Raw genomic sequence first — 16,125 nt, 5'->3', positions numbered from 1 at the left:
CTGTACTACTGCTGGGGTTGAGGTGTTATCATTTCGTGGTACCAAAGAAAGCACCTGGTGCAAAGTGCTAAAACCACATACTGCATGTCTGTGCAGTGGGCATTTTGTTGGGGTTTTATACCGTTTTGCAATACAAGTTGGAGGGTTTAACATCGCAGAGCGTTCCCAGAGCCAAATTGCCAGCGATTGGAACGGCCTGGGTTGGAAGGGACCTCTAAGAACGAGCAGTACCTAGGTCAAAATGACACAGGGTACACCTAGATCCATTATATGGGGTTTTTCACAGCTGTAGGCGTTCAGTGTGTGACTGAGCACGTCTGTTGGAGAAGCCATGAAGAGCGTTCTCAGTATCAGGGCTGCGGTGCCCCCTGGCTGGGAGCCAGGCTCCGGGCAAGGTGCTGCAGCCAAATCCACTCGGGTGTCATTATGAATTATTTCCAACATTTTAATCAAAACATATATTTAGTTTTGAACAGATGACTGTTATGGAGCGATGGTGGTCTCTTCAGAGCTAAAATTGTAACTGAGCCTCTGTTAAGTGTGGTTCTGTTGGGGCTCTCGCTCCCTTAATCTCACTGAAAGTAAACCAGTGCTCTCCATGGCTCACGTGTGGTCCTGTGGCCGAGGGGAACTATTTTGGGACCAGGATGGTATCTTAAACACTTTGTTAGGGCTGTTTATTTGAAAAACACTGGGAGAAGGCAACTTGTGTCCTTAACCCAAATGTTTCCTACCTCAAAATCACATGGGGTGTGCATTTTGGATGGGGTGGGGGGTGAGGCTTTTCTGAAATTCCTGGGAAGGTCTGATCTTTTGACGAGGCAGTTCCTCACCCCGATGCTGGGGAGGCATTTTGTTCATCTGTTGGTCTTGTTTAACAGCCTTTGGTGCAAACTTTATATCAAAATATTTCAAGATTTGCAAGAGTTGAAGGCATGGAAGCACCTCTGTGAGCTGAGCACCATCTTCCCATCAGAGTCCCTCGGTGGCCCTGGGCACGTTGTTCTCCCTACCTCAGCCTCACTCTATTTAAATAAAAGTATCTCCATTTAAATAATAAGCTCCTTAAAACAGCAGTTTTCTCATATTAAACCCAGCACTTACTATAATGAAAAGCGTTTACATCCCTTTCTGTGTGGGGCTAGAAATGCATATTGACTGTTTATGGAGTAGGTTCAGATTTTGTTCTGGACAGTGGAATGAGGTTGATCCATTTCTGCCTACAGCCTTTCCCCCTTTTAGGATAAGTATGAAGCCTTTTGAAGAGACATTTTCAGTGCATTGGGAAAATACTTCAATGTGAAATAGCAGGATGCCTGCAACTTGTGTGAATGTATGACATTGCTGCACATTTGCACAATAAATAATCTCATGCCGTTAATATGAGGATATCATTCCAATGCAAACACTGTCTTTCGGTCTGTGAAATGTTCCTAATTTTGTGTAGTATGGTAGAACACAAAGAATGCACGACTTACCGTTTTGCACCTTGTATGTAAATAACTGCATGGTGGTCCTCTGTGGAGCCAGGGGTCTCTTCCAACTTGGGATATTCTATGAACCACGGAATTGCAGAGGTTGGAAGGGACCTCAGGAGATTCCAGTCCAACCCAATCAGATCGTGGTCACTGCCAGAAGCAAAGCACGCCTGCAGCGTGGTGACATGCTGCTGCTGGTTGCTGGTTGCTGTCGCAGAGCTCTGGGTGAGGCAGAAGCAGAGCCTGTGTGCTGAAGGGTGCTTACAGCCGTGGCTTGTCCTTAGGGGGACTGCTGGCACAGGCTGGAAGCTTCCTGTTGTCGTGCACACAGCAGTGCTGGTGTGAGCTGAGGTTGAAGTGGCACCTCGCTCCGTTCTGCACACTGACATGTAGCTCAGTGGGGCTTTGCAAACCCAGCATGCAGTGAGCATCTCGTCTATTCATTTCAGTCACCTTTTGTTAATAGCTACAGCCATGCATAGCAATAGCGTATTTCTTTTTCCTTTGGGCTGAAACCATCTGAGATTTCATTTTCAGAACGTCTCATGGAAGTCGGTGGGGTTTCCCTGGCGGACAGCAGAGCTGGTGGCACGAAGCAGCCCTGCTCCATCCCGGAGGTGCTGAGTTCAGCTGCAGGCGAGTGGAATCCACCAGCACTGTGCTCGGTGGGAGCTCAGAGCTGGAGCAGCTCCAGGATGACTGCAGTGCTGCCGGAGGAGCATCGGGGCTGGGAAGGGGAAGGCCCACATTGCAGCGGTGCAGGCCGTGCGTTTTTCTGTGTCAGGAAGTGAGGTCAGACCCGGCGCTGTGTGCTGTCATTGTTTTCTGGAAGGCTGATCATTAAGGTTCTCTGTTTTTCTTAGAAGCCTTTGTAGTGTGAGACTGTCAGTGGAAAATGTTGCCTCTTTTAATATGGTTAGCGTGATGAACCGTGTGCTTTTGGTTCAGTCAGTGCTTCTCAGAGAGCACTTCTACAATCTGAGCTGATTTCTTTGCTCTAAAAATCCTTTATGCCCTATTTTGGCACAGCAGATACGGCAAAACCTAACCCTTAGGGTCTGTTAACATCGATGGAGTAACTTGAAATCCATATTTCACAACTGTTGGTAAACTGTTACACAAATTAAAGTCTGAAAAGCGTTACTTCTGGGTGTTAGAACAGGGAAGCCTAATGTGGAAAGCAGCGTGAGCACTCCGTGTAATAAATGGAGAAGGTTTGTCTGACTGTGTCTCAAAGATCACTGCGGAGTACTGAGACAGATTCAATTCCTGAGGCACACGGTCATTATTTTTTTTTTACTTATTTGTGTCCCATGCTGAGACAGCCACGTGAGTGCTTTGCTGGATGTGCACTCTGCTGTACGTCAGATTTTAGCCTCTTGTTTTAATCAAAATGACAAAATGTCACAGTATTTCTGTGTGCTCAGCTGCACTGCTGAACGCGGATCTGCTGAATGCTTTTTGGTGAGTGGTTTCCCCTTCGTGTTAATTGCTAATTTCTGTCGTTGCTGAGGTTCTTTAGATGAATGAAATTGAGACTGTGCACGCAGACACGTGTGTTTTATGTATTTATTTATATGTATAAAACAATGTATTTTTAATCTGCTCGTGTGTACTGAATTCCTATTATGGAAGCAGTTTCTCTGAAGTCTTAGCTAGAAACCTCTAAAAATAGGAGAGTTGTAGTAGAAGAAACTGCAGCTGTAATTTTAGCCCATGGGCCGGCAGCGTTAGCAGTTATTTTTAAGTGAAATAGTTGTGTACAATCAGATGAGCTTGTTTCCTTGGCAGTGGTCATTCAGAATCTGGCAAACAGAAGGGAAGGTGATTTTCTGCAGGAAATAAATAACGATCTAAGGGAGCTGGGTATGTTTAGGGCAATCCTGGTACAAACTGGCACTTTGAAGTCCTCTGTGGCCCTCGCACCCCTCGGTCTGCTTTGGTCTCCTAAGATCCCGTGGCAGGAGCAGGGCCAGGGCTGGCTGGTGTGCAGAGCCAGGGCTGTGTGTGGCACCATGGGCTGTTCCTTCGTGCTGTGTTTGTGGCCGTGTGATTGTATCAGTTCTCTTGAGATGCTCTTGCAAACAAGAATGAGTCTGTTTGTGCCTCTGTGCTCTCCCAGCTTCCTCGTCTGGCAGCAGCCGTGCAGGAGGACCTTGTAATGTTGACCTTTATTGCAGGCCCTTTCTGGGCAACCCGAGCTTAACGTCAGCACAGATTATGAGAGTCCAGCTGTGATGTTTTTCTGAACACTGCTATTTCCATGTTGGTTTAGCAGTTGTTCGTAGACTGGCTTGGTTCAGGCATAGGTGAGTTGGTGTTTTTGCACTCTGTTTCTGTTTTGCTTTTTTTAACGTAATAAATCGGTCTGTCTTAAATGCATTTTGGTCTTCTGTCTGGGTTATGGGAGGTAATGGGAGAGGAGAAGGAAATGGCAGCATTTCCTGTATCCTGTTACCTTGTGCGTTCTGTGGACGCTGAATTAACTGTTCATCAAAAATTCATGAAGAGTTGCATTTCATTTTGCTTTGTTGTAATTATGGATCGTTCCCGGGAAGCTCACAACTATGCAGCGCTTTTCCAGTTGCAGTTCTCCATGGTACTGGTTTAAAGACTCCTATACAAAGCACTCTGGTCTGTCTCACATTGCCTTAGGCTTTGTTTTCACGTGCCAGAATTCTGTACTAATGGCACGTTGCAACAGTGGGGAGAATGAAGGGGTTTTGATCACCACAGAGATTGAAATGTGTGCATGTTCTATGAATTATCTGGTGTGAGACTTTATTTACAGCGAGTTCAGGAACTCAGAAAACTCCACATTTTAAGAATAAATGCTGTGTGAGCATACATGATGCTGCTGTGTGATCGCATCGCGATGTCAGCCCTTGTGGTATGTCGAGTGGGGTACGTGTGCTATTTTAAAGGATGTATTTTTGGAAAGAGGATATGTATTGCTGATACACAGTACTTGAGAACAGGATAATAACTTGTGCTCCTTGAGAGCACCGTTGGAAAGAACACGGACATCTGAGGTGATGCCCCCCCCCCCCCCGGCTGTCCGTTTGCACAAGTTCTTAGATGTGCAGTGAGGGCAGAAGGGAATGCTTCGTACCAGCTTTAGGCTCCAATTAAGGTCAATTGATTTGCATATCTTTGGGGCAGAGTTGTGGAATGCTGAAGGCATTGAACGCTGTGTTTTTCTTCTGAATTACTGGTACCATGTTTGGCAAACAAAGTGGAGAATTATTTGGGAAAGGGGAGTGGCTGAAACCTAACACTGGTGCTGTCTTTTTTGTTTCAGCAGGGATTACTGTGAGCAGCTGTCAATGAATGGTTTTCAGACATGATGGCCGACCAGCCACCTCCGTTAGAAGCTACGCCTCTATTGAACGAAGTGCCACTTCTACCTCACATGGTTAATGGAGACAGCATCCAACAGGCAAGTCCATCCCTCGTGCTCCCATCCGGGTCCCTGTCACACTGTGCCTGCAGGGCTCGCAGGGAGGCTGGCGTTCAGCTGTACTGTAAGGGCAGAACAGATTCAAACAAACTATTTGCTGGCCAGCTTTTGTGATGGCTGAGAGAAGGCTCCAAAGAAAGCAACCGTGGTACTGATTTGTAGTTACTCCCTCCAGGGAAGTGTTCAGGGCTGGGCTGGATGGGACCTCGAGCAATCTGATGCAGTGGGGGCTGGAAGTGGGTGAGTGAGGTCCCTTCCATCCTGTTCTGTGACTCTGCAAGTGTGTGGTTCTCAGCACTGATACCGTCAGTGCAAATAGAAGGAGGAAGAAAATCATTCAACGTTACTGCAGTGGAGATATGAAAGGATTGCTTTTAATTTGCAGTGTTTTATACGCATGTAAATCTTTAATAATAAACTTAAAAAAAAAAACAAATAGTAAAGGGGAAAACGTGTGGATTTAATACATAATGAAAGAAATCGATACAGATTGGAAAGAAGCTGCAGCACTTTAAACTGAGAAATGTATTGCAGGGAAACGTAGAGGAAAGGAAAGACCTCTGGCTTCCTGATGCTAGGAATCTTCATTAATAATTACAGCATGCTAATGAAACCTGAGTAGAGCTGAAACTTTAGAATTTTGGGGGACGCAACCCTTCAGAAGCACTTATTGTGAGTAGAAATACAGACAACAGTACAAGCTTGCTCAGATTGTCGCTAAATTTGAAGTAAATTTAGTACTTGGCAATAAAAGTAAAGTGTCTTCTACTATAAATGCCCATCGTTGGGAGATGCATTGCTGAACAACCACTGAAATCTCACAGACGTCCTGTTGTTTTAACTTGGGATCTTAATGTAAGAAGCTACAAACATAACTGGTCCTTGTAGGAAAGAAAAGAGTGTTTGGTTTGTTGACATAACTGAATTGCAGGAATAACAAAAGATAAATCTGAAGGCATTATGTGCCTGGCGTGGAATAATTGTCTTGGTGAAGGGAGGAACAAAGTTGTCCATTCCTTCATTCTGGTCAGTATGTAGCTTTGAGTGTCTGGCAGTATTTAAAATAGGAATTAGGGGGTTAATTCAGAAGGGAAAATTGCATAGGAGTTCCTGTAGGATAACTCTCCTGTGGAATGGTGGGAAGGGGGGCTGTGAAGACCTTGGTGTGTTTGAGTGCACGGCAAATAAATAGGGTACAGCAGCATCATGAGCTGCTGGGGATCTGGGAAGCAGTGTATGCTGGAAGGTTTTAAATCAAATCTCTTTTATTTTGTAAACATTTCAGGTGAGAAAGAGGAGAGACCTGCATTATTTCACTTGTAGGGCACTTCCTTGTAGAAATGATAGCCCTTACTATAAAAAAAGTGATGAGTAATTGTACTCTGCATTTTTTTCTCTTACTCTGGAGATAAGATGACTTGAAATAAACAAAGCTATAGAATATCTCAGCTCGTTCTGCAGTTCTAGCATTAGCAACATGAAATCTTAGACACTGACCAGCTGTGAGATTATTCAGTAGCTGGTGTTTCTTGTTACACGAGGAAAGGAGATGAGTGGGTCTCACTGGACACCAGCTCTGTCGCTGTTTGTGTAACGTGTCCCTGTACAGACCGGTGTGTAGAATATCAGTGTGCAGCGAGTGACCAAAAGGTGACTGTCACTGGAGTCTGGGGAGCCACGTGGAGGCTGTTTGCAGTCAGGTAGGGCTTAAAAGATTTGAGTCTTGGAGATGCATGGGAAAATGGCCTTTTAAGAGCAGACTTGAAAGCAGATAGTCTCGAAGCTAACTGAGTTATTTTGGAAATAACGGGTAAGTCTGTCTAGTGAAAATAGGTGTGTCTGTCTTCATGGGGTGAGAATGTCACTTCGTGTCACTGTGCCAGCATTTCTCACTGTTTATAAACAGCCGTGCTGCCATCCATCCTGCAGTCACATTACACACAAAATTCTGCTCTCCTCTGCTGCTCTCGTTTGCAGGGAGTGGAAGCTTCTGAGCCACATTTGCAAGCTTGCTGTTAAGCAGAGTATTAACTTGAAAGCTTTGTTAAGGCAGATGAGTTTTAATCATTTTGCTGCCAGTGCCAAAGAGGATGGGCTAATTATAAAATATTACACAGTGGTTTGTAGAAGTAAAATGTGTGCTGTTTGGCAAGTCCTGTCAGATGCAGCTTCCAGCTCATCAGTTCCATTTCACAGAAAGGAACTGGGAAGTTTTCTGGAAGGGTTTCTTGTTTTGAAAAAACAACAAAACTTCAGCAATAGAAAGTGCATAGCAGCAAAATGCTGAACGGTGCTTTGAAATAGCTCTCAACTGTGCTGGTCCCATTAGTTCCAAAATGGTTGTGTGGGGCACCTGGAGGTGTCAGCCTTAGTGTGAGTGCTCTGTGCTGCCTCTTACCAGCCTTAGGCTGACTCCTGAGGAGCACTCAGGCTTCCTGGAAGTTTTCCTTGGTGGAAGGTAGATGGAATTGCATTTGCTTCATTAATTATAGTGAGTCATTCCTCTGAGACATTGCCCCGTGCATTCCTGACATTCCAATCTCAGTGCTGCTCTGCAGTCCTGTGCTTACACCACTTGGGTTCCTTTTCACTCAGTTCAGCTAATAGTTTCCTGAACTTCAGTTAATTGGAACTTCTGAAAATCAGTCCTGTTCAAAGGCTCTGAATTTTTAAAGCATCCCTTTCCTGCCTCTGATTTCTCTTGTCCTCGGAGGTGAGTTGTGAGCTTAAATACCTGCCCCGTGGGGTCGGTCCCAGCAGCAGTTCTCCACTGCAGGCTTTGTTTTTATTTCCTTTGTGCTCTGGCAAATCCCCAGCCTATTATTGTCCGTTCGGTATGTTGTTTAACAAACCAATAAGAAACATTAAAATCGCTTTCTCTACTACTAGAAATGTAGCAAAGTTAAAGCTACACATTTGCTGATGTACTGAAGCGACAGACTTAGTTACAGTTGGGTGTCCCAATTACACCTTTTTGAGCAGTGCTGTCTGCCCCGACTTCTTGTTGGAACCACAGTAAGTATTGCTGAGTGGCTGCCTGACTTCTCCAGGTGCTGTGCTCATGTCCAGAAGCAGCTTACCTACCCAGAGCAGAATTGTTCCCTGTCCTGTGAACTCCCTGGGGTAGGGTCTGTGTCAGTTATGCTTCCACATCCCATGTTATAAGTTAAAAAAGATGAGTGTGGCAGTATGCAGAAGCTGTAGAGTTGGCGTTAACCAGCATTTAACAAGCTGTTCCTTTGGGTCTTGTTTTACACACATTGCTTAAATCTAACAGGTCTGTGCAAACTTCCTGTTCTGAGCAATGGAGAATACTTCTCAGGAATGCATAACATTACGTGAAGTAAGATATGTGTGTAAAGATTAAGTAATCTTTAAAATAAGTGAGTAAAAAGCTAACTAATTATTTTATATTGTCTTTTTTTTTTAATAGGTTATTCTTGTGCAGGTGAACCCAGGTGAAACATTTACAATTACAACTGAAGATGGACACATTCAGTGTATTCAAGGTAAGGGAAAGACTGGAGTACTAAATCAAGTTACATAAAATATCATAAATATCATAAAATTACTGCAATTTGTTTCTTTACATCAGACGTGTTTTTATGTGCTCTGCAATGCAATAAACCAGATTTTTTCAGTTTGTACTTAAAGCACAAATAAGACAGAGCTGGGAAACTGGCAGGCTTCCCTGCAGCCCTGCACGCTTTGCTGATAGCTTTTAAGAGGTCAGCATCTCAGCTGCTCTTCTAGTGGTCCTCAAGCATCTATCGTCTCAGATTCACAGCACATGAACTTGTGAGATTTAGTCCCATCTAAACAACATTAATGGGTGCTGTGTGACCTTGCTGCAATGCGAGGCAGTGGCATTAGCAGTGTGTCAGTACTGAGGGAAGTCACTGCCCTCTGTGTGGTTACAAACCAGTGTTTGGCTTGTGGGTAGGTGACCGGACTGCAAATCTGCTGCTGGTTCAAAATATCTCCTGTAAGTCAAGTTGAATTTATCAGTACTTCCACTGTAAAAATATCTCAAATAATATTATACAAAAATGTCTATTCTGTTTTCATCACATCCCAGAGAGGAATACAGTCTTGCAGCTTGATGTGAAAAATAATATACATTTATTTTTTATAAATGTTGGTAGACCGTTTATCAGCATTACTGTAATGCAAATGATGTTGGTGCTCATCACTCTTGAAAACTGGTGTCCCAGAGCCATACCTGTTGTGAAGTGGCACCTCTTTCCTCCCCAGGTCCAGCCCATGTTCCTATGATGTCACCAAATGGTTCTATGCCACCTATTTTTGTGCCTCCCGGTTACGTATCTCAGGTAAACGTTCATTTATTCTTGTGTTGAAGTGTGTTTGTGGGTGTGGCTGTTTAGCAAGAAAGATATCGATTGTTTTATCTGCAACAACTGTTAAAAGCATTTCTCATTTTTTCCATTGAACTTACCAAATATTTAACTGACTTTGCAGGCACTCTCACCATCTGTTTGCTTGGTAAAACTTGAGCCAGTTCTCAGGGCTGTTATTTCTTTCTTCGATAGTTAGGTGGCCAAAAAAGATTCCTTTTTTTGCGAGGCAATGAACGACTGAATTGGCCGTTGAGTTCCATTAACACGATGCACATCCTGATTTTTCTTCAGCCTTGTTTTCAGGGTGAAAGTAAGTGCTTAGGGCATATCTACATGGACTGCAGACCACAAAGTACCGGAGGGCTGATGGGTGTGATGGAGCTTGGCTGTGTTAGAACAGCCTCTGGGAGCACGAGGTGAACTCGTCTCCACTCTGGGTGTGAGACTCGAGTTTCTCACATGGAGGTTACACGGACCACAGATCTTTACCAAGCTCTTTCATCTCTCATCTTCTTTTTTTCCCAAGACTGCATTTATTATTTCTTTTTAACATTTTCTCGTAATTCAGATTTTTCTATTATAGCATAACTCTGTTCATCTCCCAGCTCTGATCTGCTTAGCGTTCAGCAAAAGACTCTGCTGTTGTAGCAGAAGTGTGAGCACGAGTGTTAATGCTGGTGACACGTGCCTAGGAAAACAGCAGGGCTCTGGGCTTCTCTCCTGCTTTAATTTTTCCATTCTCACTGATTTTCCACTCTGCTGTGCTGTTAAGTCATGGCAGATCAGAGCAGTGTGTGGTACTCGAACTCCTATCAGACATACTCGAAGTTCAGTTTGATTTACTTTTGAATTAATGCATTTTTAAAGGAAAGTAATGAGAAACTTTTTTTTTCCCCAATGGGCTAAGCTGGGTTTCTTGGTTTCTGGTAATGCTCAGAATCTGGAGTTTTCCAAGTAGGACTGAGAGCCATGTAGCCACGTGTGTAAAAACTCATCAGCGTATGAGACTTGAACTTGCTGTTCTCAGAGCTGTCTGAAGGAACCCAGAAGTATTTATGCTGCTTTCTTCCAAAGTGCAATGAAGAGATTCAGTAGTGCTTAGTGAAAATGTAGCAGCTTCAAACTGTAAAATCATATGAAAATTTTATTGTAGCAGTGTATTCCTTCTGCCAGAACATAGACTTCTTGTGCTTGCTTGGTTACTGTGTGCATAGAGTAAGTGTAACCCACAGCCTGTGCTAGGAGCTTTGGCTTGCATGTGTGAATGAATGCATGTGTTACAGTGCTGTGTACAGTCATGTAGGTGGAGTGGGGTGTTCAGTTCCACTGATAAATCAGAAAGCCCCCATGTTGCTTCCAGAACAAACCATGCTCAGTGTAACACAGATTTGGTCTTAAGTGACCTCATACCATTTTTTTCTTCTCTGTGAGGTCTGTTAAGAATTCCTGGTAGCACAGCTGGCTCCGAGGTCATCGTGCAGCTGAACTCTGTCACAGCAGTTTGGGACTGGACACGTCCTATTTCCCTTCTGCAGAATCCTTGTGCTTCGTTTGCTCTATCTCTTGCTGAGGAGCTTTTCAAAATGTACTTTTGGCACGAGCAGTATTTCAACATCCGTAATGCCTTCTTTGCCAACTAGGAAATGCTGGAGTGATTTCTTACAGCCAAACCAAACATGCTTTAAGAGAGGATCTCGAAGGAACTAACAGGATAAAGAATATGGTCTGCTTTGAGGAAAGTGCTTTTTATAAATGCCCGAAAATATAAGTTCTGTATGTTTTAGTAACAGAGTGCTATGTAGAAGATTTGAACTTACCTAAGAGCAGGTTTTATTTTATACAATTTACTTTACAGATTGCATAAAAAAGGGTTTGCATCTCTGGTTTGTTTGTCAGCCTGCAGCTGGAGGCCTCCCTACAGCCTCAGCCCAGAGCTGCCCTGGGACCCACCACTGCATCAGTGCTGCAGCACTGAAGGCCCTTCCCACCCACAGATGTGATCCGTGCTTTTGATGCAGCTCACAGGAGAAGGAAGCATAAAGCTGCAGACCAATTTTAAACCAATCTAAGAAAAATGCCCCGTTTTCCTGCCAAGATGATTAATTTGAAAGTGTCCATTTGCCCTAAAAATCAGGCATTTTTCTAGTAGTGATTTTTTTTTCTCCCAATTGCGTTGTTCATCCCTGATTATTTTTTTTTGAACGAGGGAGAACAGAAGACAATTCACTTACTGTCTACCTTTAAACAGGATTTAATGCAGTCTAGCTGATCTGGCACATTGCCATTTTAGGACATGCTGACAGTGTGTGTGCACCTGTCCATACACATGCAGTCTCTTTTCTGTAAGTCGGAGCAGCCTTTGATCCCAGAGCTGCAGGCAGGTTCCCTGTCTGAACTCCCTTAGCCCATGGCTGACATGAACTGTCCTGACGTCTGAGTTGGGTTGGATCACAGCAAGAGGCAGCAGATCTGACATGCAGTGCTGTGTGCTGGCCACAGGCTGTGGATGTGTGTGCAGCCATGCTCTGAGGATGGCACGGCGTGCACTGACTTGCACATGGCTCGTGCTGTCTGACTGGATCTGGTCTAAAGCAGGCTGTAGTTGCAGCTGCAGGGGGCACTGCACCCTGGTCAGTCCACACTACTTGGTTTTCTTCAAAAAAGTGTAAATAATTCATAGATTTTAGGTTGCTTAACGCTTCAGTGTGTGAGACTCAGCTTCTTAAACCTGACAGCCTGAAATTCCAGTTCCTTCTAATAACACGTGCTGGATTTCCACTGGGATTCACTTCTGCTTGTGTACCCCTGACTGTCAGATTGCTGGATGAAGACCTAGGCAGGCAGATTCCTTATTAAAGCTTGTATCTGAACTGACTTTGCGTTTCTTACGTTGCTTGACAGGTGGTGGAAGAAAATGGAGTTCGCAAAGTGGTGGTGTTGCCACACTCGGCTGAATTCCATCCTTCCATGCATCCTCCTCCTCATCCTCCCCCCCACGTGCCCCATTACATGCATCATCACCACGCTCTGCTCCCCCACCCCCCACACCCAGTGTACCCCCCTGTTCCTGGGACAGGAGAGCTGCCGCCGCAGTTCATCCACCAGCATCCACCGCCACACGTTTTCCAGGAGCAAGGTGAGCGTGCAGGCAGAGCTGAAATACAGGAGGAGTCTTTCTGCTCGGTGTGTGGGCTGGGACACCTGAGTTCTGCTGGTAGCTCCTTCTCGTGTTTCCAGCCTCCCTGAAACCCACAGCCCGGCCTGTGGCACTCTGCGTGTGCACAGTAGCAGTATGTAAAGCTGAAACTTCTGTTTGTAAGGATTTATTGCAAAAGCAATAGCTTTGCAATGTTATGTTGCTGCATGTGTTTTTAAATGGGTCTTTATTTTTGTTGCTGTTTATGTCCCAGTGATTGCTTCTGCCTTCCCCTAAGCTTGTGCTCTCAAAAACTGCTGTGTTTGGTTGCAGCCTTGGCATACAGCTTTTGAAAACGTGCTTAATGTTAATGTGTGAACGTATTTTTTGCTAGACAGAATCCAAATGGGACTGGAAAGAAAATAAAAAGTAATGACACATGCATCAAAAATCGTAGTCATCCATATTGGAGATTGAAATGCAAGTCTGCTCTATATTTAATAACTGACTGAAGCAGTATTTCATGGGAGGATCCCTGCTGACCTGAGACAGCCTATAAGCTGCTTCTGAAAACTGGCATTTAATGCAGGAAGAAATTAGGCTGCGGAAGATCATTCTCTTTCTACCAAGTTTAAATCATTAATTAAGCTATTTCAGCCGATGTCTAGCATAAAATAGAAGCACTTCAGCTACATTTTAAAAAGTTAGCTTGGGTCCTGTGCTTGTTCACACTTCTTTGAAAATATTAATACGTTTCAGGGGAAGGAGAGCGAGTTTTAGGCCTAATCCCAAGCAACTAGCAGAAGGTGGTTTTCTGAATTAAATCAGAAAAAAGCAACAACAAATGTGAAGTCAATTTGGGATCAAAAGCAGTGTTTCCTTTGCTTTCTAGAACCTCGTTCTCATGGAAGGACAAACTTTATCCAGCGAGATGAAAGGAGTCTCAAAATGCAAGAACACCTGAAGAAAAGACTAAAAGACAGACAAGCGAGCGGTCACACTAACAATAAGCTTAACAGTCCTCCGTCTTCACCGCATAAAGTTAATAATTCTTCCAGTGCAGCAGTTCAGAACGGAAATGGAAAGGGACAGCAAGGGACAGGAGGGCCGCTAAAGCAGAAGCAGATAGGAAAAACAAAGGGCAGTCCAGATGCAGAGATGGGAGGTAGGTTGCCTCAAAAAGGTTAACAGAGAACCAACGCAGCACATCTTTGGTCATTAGAAGCTGCTGTGCATTCAGTGCAAAGTGGTTTCTGCAAAAAATTGGATTTGTGAATTTTCTCCATTTGCGTGGGGTGGAATAAAGCCTGATGCAGCTTTTCTGTGTTTGGATTTTTCGTCGTTCGTTTATTTATTTGTGATCCTGTAGAAATACTGGTTGTATCAACTTTGATCATCTGAGGTTTTACCAAATGAGATGTTTAGGAAGATTTAAGTCTGGGCCTCTCGTGGCTCTTCTTCCTTTTCTGAGCTGGGAGTCTGCTCGCTGTTCCAAGTGAGGATGAATTGTTGTACTCACATAAGTGACTTCTGGTGTCATTCCTTCCTAACTTTTTGGATAAACAGGAGTTATGTGAGGCTCGAAGAAATAGGATGGTTTGAGCAACTGGCTTCACAGGTTGCTGTTTGATCAGCTGCAGTTTGGAGCAGTACATTATTTTTGCTGAAATGAACGTTTGAGGTTTTTAATAGCTCATGGCTATTTACTTGCATGTACTAAAATACCTTGTGTCAGTGTCTTTTGTGCTGGTTTGGAACACTGTCACCGGTGTGCACCTGGTTTCTTATCAAGGTTCTATAAATTAATTGCATCTCTTCAGTGCTGTGTGTGTATCTTAAGGGAAATGATCTCTTTAGGCAGCAAGGGACAGTCCTCATCTGCGTCACTGTTGTACTGAGCTCTTTGCTTAGAGAAATTAAACAAATATCTGACTCTCTGACTGGGGAAGTAAACAGAGGTGGAAGTTCTTATCCAGCTTGTTTCAGGGACTAAAGAGATAGTTGATTAGAGATTTGTCTTAATGCAAACTTACTTTCAGGAAGAAAAAAACCAGCCAAGAGATGTTTGAGAAAAATACCCAGAATTGTTTGATGTGGACAATTTTCAAGCCAGGGTTCATTCTGCAGGTGTAAACCTTTTGATACCCACAGGTAGTGCCAGTATGCAATTTTGATCATCAGGCTTCTTCCAAATTATACCCAGAGCAAGCGGCTTACAGTGGAAATTCAGGGACCAGCACATACGATAGCAAGATAAGGTCTTGCTGTCATTTTTTAACACCTTTCGTTTTTGGAGGAATGTTTTTGTGTTATCAAAGAAAACCTGCTTCTGCTCAGATTGGGAAAATATCCCCTTTGTGCAGGATGGACTAAAAGGGTTTTTGTAACGCTGTTAGTTTTGGATAGTTCATGTTTCTTACCGTCACGCAGCCAAAACAAACAGGAGAAGCTAACTTTGCACAATAAGTGCTATTGTTAAGCTCTTAATGAAAAGCACTCCATCTTGTGGTGGCATTTCTGTAACAGACTGGTTTTTACTCTGGGGGTTTTCTGTAATCTGTTTTGTATTTGAAATTTCAGAATCTGACACGGAATCCAAGAAGTACGATACCCACTTGAGCATTGGCAAGCCAGTAGTAAGTATCACCTTTAAAATACCATTACTTTCTGGGCACGTGCTTGGTGTGAAATAACACAGCTTTCTCATCGATCTCCTTTTCAATCATTATTAATTTCTGTAGTAGAGAAAATGTATTTTACTTGCCAGGGTTTATGTCTGGGAGAGGGCAGCGGTGATATAGGAACCTGCTTTTACTGAAGCAGTCTGAATGACTCCACTTCCCAGCCTGTAAGGCAGGGCTGTACCTGCTGATGGAGTCGTGTGTGTGCATGAGGACTTGAGTGCCTGGAGAGCAGAGGGCCTGCTAACGTAGTGACAGCCTGCTAGCTCTTTGAAGCGGCCTTCAATTAGCGAGGAGGATGTAAGGTACTGGGAATGGAAGTTACAGAAACAGCTCATCTTTTTACGTTAAGAAATTGGAGCAAATATTTGAGTATTTACACACTGCTCAAGATACTGGAATCTGCTAACATGAATTTGAATATCCAGAGGCTAAAACTGCACTGATTTGTGGTCCCAAGCACATTCAGTGAACTCTTCCTTGTGCTATCGATACGTTAAGCATGGGTTGTGTTTTTTCTGCTCTAGCTGTCCAGCCATTCTTTTCTACAGTTGCTTTTTCACTGGTGCCTCTGACATCTGTACTTAATGGCATCAGAAGGCTGTATTGAATTTTGTCAGAGACATTTTGCTTAGACAGAGGATGTTTAGTCTTGAGCAGTTAAAATCTTGCTGTTGCCCAGGTTATTGGTTGAATGTTAAGATGAAGTGGTGAAGTTGCAGTGCCTTTAGAAAGTGAGGTCATCTGACTGTGCCTAAACACAGACCTGGTGCCAGTGCTGAAGATTCCAGATCTGAAAATTTGCTCAAAATGAGTGATGCAAACAGTGCAGGTGAAATACAAAGCTCCTCTTCATACACTGAGATGATGTAACGTGCCTATAAGTAAGGGAAATCCTTTAATGTGATTTTAGAAGTGAAAACAAAATAGTGTTAAATTCAAACAATGACTTGATGTTTCCACTACGAAGGTAAAGAATTCCTCCCGTGAGGAACTTCAAGGGCAAACTAGC

The 16,125-nt window shown here is 43.8% G+C and overlaps 1 protein-coding gene across 6 annotated transcripts in view; it reads left to right on the top strand.

Moving 5' to 3' along the window:
• The window catches only part of LOC100539152 (fibronectin type-III domain-containing protein 3a-like), a 37,456-nt gene that overhangs the window by 8,122 nt on the left and 13,209 nt on the right, over positions 1 to 16,125 (top strand). For 4 of the 6 annotated variants that reach the window (XM_085230939.1, XM_085230934.1, XM_085230940.1 and 1 more), the window contains 6 exons: positions 4,783 to 4,917; positions 8,372 to 8,447; positions 9,193 to 9,269; positions 12,198 to 12,432; positions 13,325 to 13,597; positions 15,013 to 15,068. In XM_085230939.1, the coding sequence (XP_085087065.1) occupies positions 4,822 to 4,917; positions 8,372 to 8,447; positions 9,193 to 9,269; positions 12,198 to 12,432; positions 13,325 to 13,597; positions 15,013 to 15,068 (813 nt within the window). In that variant the 5' untranslated portion in view covers positions 4,783 to 4,821. Of the gene's footprint in view, positions 1 to 4,779; positions 4,918 to 8,371; positions 8,448 to 9,192; positions 9,270 to 12,197; positions 12,433 to 13,324; positions 13,598 to 15,012; positions 15,069 to 16,125 lie in introns of all 6 variants that reach the window. The other 2 variants (XM_085230938.1, XM_085230935.1) reach the window with 1 other exon arrangement.

This window comes from Meleagris gallopavo, chromosome 9 (genome assembly GCF_905368555.1).
Source record: "Meleagris gallopavo chromosome 9, MGAL_WU_HG_1.1, whole genome shotgun sequence".
In the NCBI taxonomy this organism is placed as follows: Eukaryota; Metazoa; Chordata; class Aves; order Galliformes; family Phasianidae; genus Meleagris; species Meleagris gallopavo.
This window is presented reverse-complemented; position numbering and strand designations above follow the sequence as displayed.